The following is an 11,516-nucleotide window of genomic DNA, read 5'->3' as shown; positions in this document are numbered from 1 at the left end:
AAAACTTATTTTCGGACTCACCCTTGTATTAAATATGCATCCAACAGTACTCAAAAATGAACTCAAATGAGTGATTTCTCAAAACATTTTTTTAAAAAATATACTAGTATTAAACATGTGCAGCGATATGAAATGTTCAGCCCTACTTAAATGTTTTTATAAGGCCATGATCTAAAAAAAGATAGGTTTTAAAAAATTCTCTATACGTACACCCACGGTCAAAGGATTCTTAGGCTTGATTTATAACGCTTCCAATATATGATCTTCAACGCCTTTCCAAAACGACTGTAGCATATTGTTAAAAGTCAAACATTAGCTAAGAAGAATAACCAAGCAGACGTGAAAAAAAAAAAAAAAAAAAAAAAAAAAACTTTTATTCAATCAAAGGTAGAGAGCATCATATGAAAATGTCTTACGAATAATCCGGAAGTAATCATTTTATATTGATTTTAATTTTTGCTTTCAAAATTACTAATACAAAACGTAAGACGCTTCACCTAGTTTCAAATTAAGCTTTGAACCTCGATATTTCCTTACTTATAGATTCAACCCGCACAATATGTAATACGTGCTGCAAAGTAGAGTACTAATAAGATACAGGAGAAATCATCGTGGAAAGCTGCAACAACAACTTCTAAGCAAAGAGGACTAATTGAGGTCTCTCCGCGCTGAGAACCGATGGCAAGATTCTTTTCCTTAGATTTGAGTTGAAGAAGTACGCGAAAAAAATGGAAGTAGTGGAACCGAGTGTAGGTTCGCGTAATGCCTTGAGCATTAGACGAGCGAAGACAGATTTTTATCGCGTACAAAAAGACATCGTAAACAACGCGCAGACCATACATCACTAGTATGTATCATGGAGCTTTCTGTGATATACTGTCATTAGTGAAGTGTTTTAACCAGATTGTTATTGTAAGAAATGTGTAGAGACTAGAACTCTAACCCAGTGTAGTGATGCCAACTTAGCTTAACTCAAAAGGTAAATTTCCGCAATGATTCAAGTGCCTGTATTAATATCAACACACGATTGGGGAAATTACAAGTAAGCAAAAACTTAAAAGTAAATTCAGCCTCTGTGTTTTGTTTAACTTTTAATTTAAATGCGAAAACTTAAAATGAAACCTCGAGCCCATGTTTGGTTTGATTTTAAGCCTCGAACCTTTTCAAATTACAACCAAATGTTCACTTTTCAACCTTTCAACTTAGTCCTACAAGAAAACGAAATAAATCTGAGTTTTACGTCCCACAGTCATGCCGGCTAGACTAAAAGAGACGATGATGAAAAATCAATGAACTGGTGGAATGATGAAAGTGGGAGGAAACGGGAGAACCACGAGAAAACCTACGCACACGATGTTGTCCGCCACAATGTTCACTTGGCGCGAGCTGGGATTGAACCAGGAACCTCATGCAGAGGTGAACTCTAAAACTGAGCCACCGGGGTCTAAGTGCTAAGATATAAAAGATTTTTCCCATTTTCGACAGGATGGGTCAATCATTCAGTTAGTAATAGTAGTCTTCACATTGCTGCTATACTCACCTCAATGTTATTTCTTCAAATAAATTTAACTCAAGTACTGAAGTAAAACAAAAGTAATTGCAATCAAATCGAACTGTGCTTAATTTTACATTTTATTGAAATTCTTGTTGATATACACAACAAACAACAAGAAAATAATAGCACCATCTGTTTCCTATTTGTGAAACAGTCACATTTTTTTACAATTACTGACACTTTACACGACTAAGACAATATAGGCTTACATTTTCTTGTATGACAGTTACATTGGTTTTCTTGGAGTTATTTTTTCCTTTTTACATAATCACATTAAATTTACGTAACGTAGGAAAAAAAACTAGCTATCACACAATAATATATTTATAATGTTTCACCAATTATTTTTACACACTTTGCACTTTTGAATATATACTGGATGGTAAGAAACTATTTGAACAAACTTCGGGAGCTAATTCTCAACACCGAAACCAGAAAAAAAAAAAAAAAAAAAAGTCCTCTGGAACTTTGGTCACTGAGGGATAGTTTCGGCTATATAAGGTGCCGAAAGCGTGGGAAAATGAACTTCAGAGGACTGTAATTCAAAAACAACGCAACGTAGGGAGTGCAGTTTAGAACATGACACCCAAAGTCATACCTGCTCGGTTGAAAAATGTGTTTCAAACCTCCGCAACATGTAAACGAGGGATTCCCCAAACGAACGTCCCTATGTTCCTTTCGGGAATCCCTCGCACACATGTTGCAGAGGTTAGAAACATACATTTTTCAATCGAGCAAGTATGACTTCGAGTGCCATGTTTTAAACCACACATTCAACGTTGCGTTGTTTTTGAATTACAGCCCTCTGAAGTTCACTTTCCCACACTTTCGGCACCTTATATAGCTGAAACTATCCCTCACTGACCGAAGTTTCAGAGGACGTTTTGGAGATTTCAGTGTCGAGAATCAGCTCCCGAAGTTTGTTCAAATAGTTTCTTACCATCTTCTATAGAATGTTGCAGCAATTACTTTTATACACTGCACTTTTGCTAAGAATTCAGGTACAACAGTGAATATCGAAGTGAAAGTACGAAATAATTACATATCACTGACATTCGTTCTAGGTCCTTCCGTGTCCTACATACTTTTACTTACACAGGCATATAAAACATGGCAATAGAAACTATGTAAACTAAGAAACTATATGAAGTACATATACACCTGTTCTGAATAAGAAATAATGTTTATCCTATTTTTACACACTTTTATATGTTCAATATTGTCATTATTTAAAAAAAAAAAAATGCAAAAAGAACTTTTAAGTTTCTAGCTCTTGAGAACAATTTTCTACAAGTATATGCAAATGCGTCCTGGTATAGTTTCCAGTTTACACTCGTTGTTTTCAGTTTCTCATGTTTAATTACAGAACAAATCCTAGCCCAACTATACTAATCGTATCTTAAAAGTACGCACCATAAGATGCACTCACTTGCTAATTATAAAAATGTTTGAATTATTGTTAAAAGAGATTCAAGTTTTATTTTTCCATTATTAACTTTTGAAAACTTCGTATATTTAAATTTAAGAGGAAAAAGTAATAATAATTTGCTCATACTCATCTGTAAAACACTTGCTTTAAAAAAAAAAAAAATGACGAAAATGCAGCAGCATTACAGCATTAATTGAATATATATTAACTGACATACTTCTAAGCAGAAGTTACTAAAATATATATATGTATTCTTCTACACAAATATTTAATTTACCAATTTACATAGTTATATTTCCGTGTAACGTTACATACGTGAACAGCTATGTTTGCTAGATATATATATATATTTTTAATACAGTAAATTCAAAATAATATTACAAGTAATATGGTGCGATCTAGTAATTCCTTCAGTCTACTGAAGTATATTTTCTTGCCTATACACGAGGGTATTGAGTCATATTCATACAAGTCTTCTACATAATATGCGAACCTTCGTTAACACTACAGTTCCAAAAATGTTCAACTTCTTATTACTATACTATTAGGAATGTAATACGACGAACAAATTAATTAAAATATTGTAATAATAAAAAATAGTGACAAATCAACATAAAGAATCCGTACATCAGTTAACTTCGTAACCAAAAAAAATGGATGAAAATGTAAAAACCACATAACTTATAAAAAGGAACAAAACGAAAAATAAACAAAACCTGAAAGCTAATTTTAAACCAAGTAAGGATGTACTTTAATAAATTGTACAGACAATTTTTTAAACTGGTACTTGGCTACTGGGATGACAAACCATTCAAGGTTTACTACGCACCACAATTTTGATTATCTTCCATATATATGTTTGATTTAACAAATGTATTAAGCTCTTCTCACACGAAAAACATAAGAAAAAAACAGTAAAAACAGTAGCCAATATAGTACTTTAAGAAACAACAACGTAAACATAAAGAACAAACCAAATGAAAAATGCACTATAAATTGTGCATACTAACTAGCTGCCAATAAAATAAGAGGTAGTGAATAAGACACATTAAACAAAGTATTCTATTTCAAAACAAGACATCGCCAAGAAAAAATGAAATATATATATAGTTGTTTTCATGAAATTGAAAAGACTTAAGCAAGTATTAATAAAAAAAACAAAAAAAAAACTAGTGTACAATACATTTTAAGTATTGAAAAACTACACACTGTAGAGGTACAGCTTACAGATGACGAGAAGAACCCTAGTAGTGTGACGTAGGTATGGGCTCGCCCACTTTTCGCACGGGGGTTTCAAATGACACCACGGAATAGCACACATATAACTTTACCCAGAGTAGCAGACGACATCTAAGTATAGACCACACCTCAAAAACCGAAAACGGACTTGACCGTGTCGTTGATCTTTCCCCGCTAACCCTGTTTTAGGGTTCTTCTCGTCATTTGTGAGCTGTACTAAGTTAAATATCACGTAACTTCAACTAACTTTGCACTATGTAATTGTGGATCTGTGTGATACTAACGAATATTCACATCTCATAGATCCACAACATAAATTAAAAAAAAAAAAATGCAAAATAAATCTCAACTTTTAGTAGAAATCTACAGTGCACCATACATGTTAAGTTTCGCTGTACTAGCTACCAATAAAAGCTTTGTAAAATAAGTTTCAGAATGGGTAACTCTAAGCCTATTTCTCATATTTAAATTCTTGTTGGTTAGAGAACTATTGCACCCAGGTCCTCAACAGTATAGTATTTTCTTCCTCTTTAAAAATAAATCCCAATTAATGTTCCACATAACGATCTTCTTTAACTTAACTAAACAACAGGTTGGAATTATCTAAAGCCCATAATTTTGCATTAAGAAAGCATAAACAGTTTTAACTATTTTTAAAAACAAGCATTGTAGAAGCACCTTGAAATAAAACGTGTCCAATATTATCAATAAAAATTAGTGTTGAAATAGTTAGCTTTCCACACACAGAGAGAGAGAGAGAAAAAAAAATTTGTAATATAAGAATAAAGAAAAAAAACTTTACGAGGCCTAATCACTGCGTAATTAAAATACCGCTAATTTTACAGTAATTATATGATATCTTCAAATCGATAAAAGATAATAGAAATGTGGAAGAGCGCCATAGACAATATTATTTTGCATGTACAGTTATCACGAGTCACCTAGTAGCTTTCCGTTTGCAGCCATTTATAGACGCGAAAATAAATGCCAATTTTCTAAATGGCTAGAAATCACAAGCAAATAAGTAAGTCGTGATAACGGTATCTCATGTAAAATAATATTGTTCAGTAAGCTCTTGTTCAACTTTTCGATTATCTTTTATCTATCTGAAGATATCACATAATTGCTGTAAAATTAGCGGTATTTTAATTTCGCCGTGATGGGGCCTCTTATGACAATCCTCTGAATTAACGTGTGCAGCAAAGATATATTTGGAGAGTTTCACAGCTAACTTACTTCACGAGAAGGTGTTATCAACATATATCCATAAGTCTGAAGTGAGTAATGTGGATATGTACGAATGAATAATAGTGTTGAAGATTTTTTTTTTTTTTTTTTTTTTTTTAGTTTCCTGGGAATATCGAACACATATTTAAGGAAACCATTTGCCTTTTCCCTCAATAGCATACACCCAGTCAATATTACGATTTTTTTAATACAACGAACTCTGTTATTCGCGTAAATCATGACTCGAAAAACAACTGGACATAACACAAATTTTTATTAAGCGCTCTATCCTGTCGACCAAACAATTAAATGAAAAAAAAAGGAAAAATTCTTATTTTTGAATAAAACTGACTAGCATTGGGAAAAAAATGGCACACCTCCACTGTAAATACGAACTATTTCATAGAAAAATACCTATTAACGCAACATCCAATGCAGTACCTTCAAAAAAAAAAAAAAAAATGCTTAAGCCCATTAATATAACATAAAGACAGCATAACAACACAAGGTTAAGAAAAACATTCACATGAAAGACTGCATTTTAAGATAAAGAGGTTCTGAACAAACACTGATTTATCTACGACATTACGACCAACTATTATCAACAATTAACTTGTACAAGAGGAAATAAATGACTAATACATTTTAGTTACAGGAATTCATAATGTCTGAACCTGAATATCTATCTTTAAAAAGCCAATTCAAGAAAGAAAGAAAGAAAGAAAGAAAGAAAGACGAAAACTACAAACTGAATTCATAGATCTAAACGGAAGTGTTGATGCCAATGATTATGTTAGATTTCTACTATAATCTCAACGCAGTTAATAGTATGGTAAGATGCTACAAATGTTCTATCTCCATGCGCCTTCATGTTTTCTACAACCTATGTATCTTTGTGACGTTGCATATGTTTATTCATCGAATACCTCGTCGAATACGTCTTTTTACAAACTGGACATTTGTTATACTTCTCATCATTCTTAGCAGATAGTGTAGATTTAGCTGGTAACAATGTACTAGTGTCAAACAGATCAAAAGAAAGTCTCCCAGGAGTCAAAACGTCATCAAATCTCATGGGTGTAGCACAAATAACTTCTTCTTCTAAAGTATGTGTAGAATCTGAGGTTGGCAAGGTAATGTCTAAATCTATACTTTTCCCTTCCTCTGCTTGCTTAGCAGCCTCCTTCTCACTGACTCCGCACGTTTTTAGATGTTTCAATAAGGCATCTGTTCCCCAAAACATGCGTTCGCACCACACACACTTCACTTGTTTTTCGTCTGAGTCAGAATCATCACTATTATCACTTACCGCTCCATCTTCTTCAAACAACGGAGCATCGGAGATATCACGACGCTGTTCAGGTTCTGGTATTGCATCTACTGGACTTCCCGGTGGGCTTGCTTCATCACTCTCTATGTTATTCCTTATATCATATTCATTCAACGTACTATTTACAGTCAAATCCATCTCGATTACCTCAGCACTCGTTAAGTTAATTTCACTTCTAGTGGGCCTAGTATCAGCTGTCTTGGAATCTTCAGGGCAGGGCTGTTCAAATAATAAGTTTGAAAGGTCCGAAATATCTGGTATCTGATTATCTTGTTCCGCAATATCTTGAATCTCACATGAAATGTTCTTGTTTATGTCCCCCTCTGAAACCTTTTTCTTCCGATTACTTTTACGAGATGGAGTACCAGGAGGTTCCGTAGTATCAGTCACACTCATGGATTGTAATTTATCACTAGGTTCCTTGACGACACTAGCCTCAGTTTCCACGATATCCAATACTTCTTTGTCCTGTTTCCCATCATTATCATGAACACCATTTTCGCTCAACATTTCCTTTGTAACTTTCTTTTTCCGACCTATGGATTGTAATTTATCACTAGGTTCCTTTACGACACTAGCCTCAGTTTCCACGATATCCAATACTTCTTTGTCCTGTTTCCCATCATTATCATGAACACCATTTTCGCTCAACATTTCCTTTGTAACTTTCTTTTTCCGACCTCTCTTTCGAGGTAAGGGAGAAGGTTCCACACTAGGTGATTCATTTGCACTTTGTACATCAATACTTGACTCTCCAATAAAAACAATGTCGGTATCTTTCGCAGTGTTATCCTTCTCGAACACTGTGTCTGTAGTTACTGAGATATCCGGTAGCTCACTGACTTGTTTCACAATATTGTCCTGAATCTCGCACAAACTATCTTCGTTCAAATTCTCCTTCAGTGATTTCCTCTTTCGACCACTTGCTCGACGCGCTGCAGGAAGTTCCTGAAGTTCTGTCCCAGCAACGGACTCTCCAGTAATAACTGAATCAGTATGTTTAATATTATCTTTTTCGGGGAATGTATCTCTAGCTACCGAAACGTCAGGTGTCATTTTGGCTTGTTCCAAAATAATATTCTCAATCTCATATAAAATGCTTTCACCCAAATTTTCTTTTACAACTTTCTTCTTTCGACCTTTCCTTCCAGACAAAGGAGAAGGTTCTACAGTACTTGCTATAAACTGAATCTCCGCATCCGCAGATCCAATTTCAGAAATCTCAACATATTCTTTACCAGTAGTATCTTTCTCGGTGGTTGCCGATAAATTCTGTATCTGACTATCTTCTCCAATGGTATTACCCTGACTCTCACATAAACTATTTTCGCTCACGGTCTTCTTTATAACGCTTCTCCTTCGAACCCTTGTTCGTACACGTGGGCTCACTGTATCTGTTGTATTTACAACTGATTCTCCAATAACTACAACTTCATCTTCCTTTGACAATGGTTCCGTAGTTACTGGTACATTCGTTACCTGAGCTCCTTGTTCCGAAATATCCTGAATTTGACGTACGTCATCTTCATTCAAACTCTCATTTAAACTTTTCCCTCTTCGACGTTTTCGAAGGACCGAAGGAGTTTCTAAAACATTTATTAACTCACGAACACTTGGCTCTGTCGTACCAATATTTTCAGTGTCTTTCTTGCCATTTTTCTTGAACACGTCTGCAGTTAACGAGATATCTAGTATCTGACACTCTTCTTTTGTATTATTATTCTGAATCTCACATAAACTGTCCTCGCTCAAACTCTCTCTCAAAACTTTTCTTTTCCGAGATTCTCTTCGAGAGACTGTACTAGACTCCACAGAATCAGTTGAAGGTTTTGTACGAATTTCATCATTCGGTTCTATGGAAGCACTTTCCTTCGCTTGACTAGTGTTACATAATACACCTGCCACTGCGTCTTGACTTCCACCATTTCCGACTCGTTTTATTCCGCTCGCACTAGGGACTTCCTCAACAGCAATGGATGAGAATAAAGGTGTGTCACTACTTTCACTACTACGGCTTTGGTTAGACGTCTTTTTCTCACTAATTACTTCAACCTGTGATGTCTCATCATTTGGTTCAACAGGATAAGTTACTGAATCAGTTGTCTTAGCAACATGTTCCTTAGAAGCAAGGTCTTCATTACGACATGGACTTAATTCACTTGATTCCCCACGTCTTACTCTTCTTCTAGAAGTTCTGGGTGATGAAACACTTTGAACTGAAACGTTTAAGACGTCGGTAGAGCTCACTTTATGTTCTTGAACTGTTCCGTCTATAATGAGTTTTTCAACAGAAACTTTGCAAATCTTAGGAAGTACTGGGAGAGAAGAAGGATTCGATATTTTAGGAGGATGCTCCTCTACATCCCGCTTTCTGTGAGAATCTGTTATATCTGACTCATCTGCGTTGATATTTTTCTTGTAATTCGCAGCCTTTTTATCTTTAACATTACGGACTATAATACTTTTATCAGAAGACATTTTCTCCTGCTTCGTTATATTCTCTTTCTTGTGGCTGGCTTTAGGAGACACAGAAGATGAATCTATATCATTAGAATCTACAAGAACGACTTCGTATGAGCTTCCGGTAGACGTAATCGAAGTATCTTTCCCTTCACTACCGTCTTCTTCGATTTCCTCATTCTGTTTCTTTTTGTTCTTAGATAGTTTAGTTTCACACTCTGCTGATGGTTCTGGTGCAATAGCTTTCATCTCATCTGCATTTGGAGATAAAAGAGGCATACTTCTTATTTCATCAATACATGTTATGTTTTCCGTGTGATTTTCACTCTCTTTACTTAGCTCTCTTGAGGTTTCAGTTGTCCCCGTGAGCTGGTCAATGGAAGAAGCTACAACCGCCATTACTTGGCTGGGATAGTTTTCCATATTCATATCCTGGGATGTGTTTTCATCGTTTAATTGTTGAGGTGATTCTGAAACATCTCTTTCGCTGACGCATGACTCAACAGAATCAACTTCTTCCGTACGTTCTTCCTTCAATTTTACTTTTCTTGATCTGAGCTCTCGACAGGTTTGTTCTTCAACGATCAAGGCCGGAGCTTTACCTTCCCTTTCTTTGCTGGCTGATGCTCTGGTTCTCGGTTTACGAGGAGAAAGAACAGATAAATCTTCTGATTTATCTTTTCTGTTTAACTCTTCACCCAACGATTTCTTTTGCTGAACTCTCCTTAAAGATGGCGTATCCACTGCTATTGTACTACGTCGCGTCACATATGGAACTTCTCTGTTTTTGTCTTCTACAGTGGTATCATTCTTGTTATCTTTAGTACCGGACTGAGGTTCGGAATCAGGCGCTGGAAGTTCAATTATCTCAATAGGTTGTCCTCCTACAACTACCACTTCACTGCAGGTAACCTTTTCGTTTCTCCCTCGCACTGTTTTCTGTTTTACACCACTTTCACTCTTAGAGTCATCTTCCAATTTTAGAGTAGGACGCTTACCGCCTTTAAACTTTCTTGCTTTTCTTAATCTGAAAAAAAGAATAACATTAAGCTGTAGTTTTACTTTTCCTCTTCATTTATCCATACAATATCTCTTAACTTCAACTTAAGGTGAATCACTTTAGGAAATTCGGGACATACTATTCAAATCACTACTTTATATTCAAAACACGAACTAAATGTTAAACACCAAACTGCCTTCTAAAAAGTTATCGTAGAGAAAATGAGATTAGTAATATGTTCTTTCGCTAAGACAGTTTACTGACACTTCATTTGTAAAAATTCCCGATAAAAGTAACAGGATTGGTTTAAACATTAAAATTTTAAAATAACAACTTAAAAGAGAAATATCTATTTACAGAATGTGCCACACAAAAGAGAGGGGAAAAAGTAAAACAATCTTTAACTTACTGTCCCCCAAATATGCTCTGACAGCTAAGATACGCGGCAAATGCACGAGAACTACAAAAAAAACTGTTGTACATCAAGGCAGTGGAAGAAAAATTAAAATAAAGTAATAATTAAGAATTTTAGGAATGATAAAAAAAATAGATCAAAAGATTGTGATCTTGGGCAATGACTAGTTTTTGGATCAGGGGCTATCACTGTCCCTAAATCGAGCTTTCGTATTTTTTACGGAATAAGCACATCATTATTGAGTTAAGAAATAGTTTGGGTTTGAATACACTATATGTAGTACTCCAGATATAAGGCGTACAAAAAAAATTGATTGAAATATATTGGATCTTTTAATATATTATATATACACAGTGACTCAATAAAGAAGCCGGACTTATACCTACTTATACATACCAAGAAATAATAAATATTCTAAGAGCATGTTTCAGAGAGTATATAGTCTATATTACTTACTTATGGAAAATAGAAACAGCAATAATAAAACTCGATTTCATGACTATAAAAAATACCAAAAAGTGAAAATACAGCTACAATCCATATCAAAAAAGAACTCGGACAAGTGACAGCACTCTCGTTCTTTTGGGGCTTAATAAGGGAATTTCCAAGATTGTGTCTACTTGACAATTTTAGGTGTCCAAGTGAAACGAGCTGAAGCCGTACTGTTTGTACCTGGGCAGGCAACGTGGTTAAACTTCTTTAGCAGTAAGAGAACTTATTTTAAAATATTATAAAGAGGAAAAATCAGTTTGTGATATTGGGGAAATAGTAAATAGGTCACACGCCACTGTTCCTGACATGATTAGACGCTTTAAATCAACAAAGCAGTGGAAAATAAAACCAAAAAGTGGTAGACCTATA

The 11,516-nt window shown here is 34.8% G+C and overlaps 1 protein-coding gene across 2 annotated transcripts in view; it reads right to left on the bottom strand.

The window, feature by feature from the left end:
• Positions 1 to 1,801: 1,801 nt before the first annotated feature.
• The window catches only part of LOC145694464 (uncharacterized), an 81,342-nt gene continuing 71,627 nt past the window's right edge, over positions 1,802 to 11,516 (bottom strand). For both annotated transcript variants that reach the window (XM_081770750.1, XM_081770751.1), the window contains one exon: positions 1,802 to 10,267. In XM_081770750.1, coding sequence (XP_081626876.1) covers positions 6,334 to 10,267 — 3,934 coding nt within the window. In that variant the 3' untranslated portion in view covers positions 1,802 to 6,333. The remainder of the gene's footprint in view (positions 10,268 to 11,516) is intronic.

The sequence above is a fragment of the Thermobia domestica genome, chromosome 9, assembly GCF_964235325.1.
Source record: "Thermobia domestica chromosome 9, izTheDome1.hap1.1, whole genome shotgun sequence".
Lineage (NCBI taxonomy): Eukaryota > Metazoa > Arthropoda > Insecta > Zygentoma > Lepismatidae > Thermobia > Thermobia domestica.
This window is presented reverse-complemented; position numbering and strand designations above follow the sequence as displayed.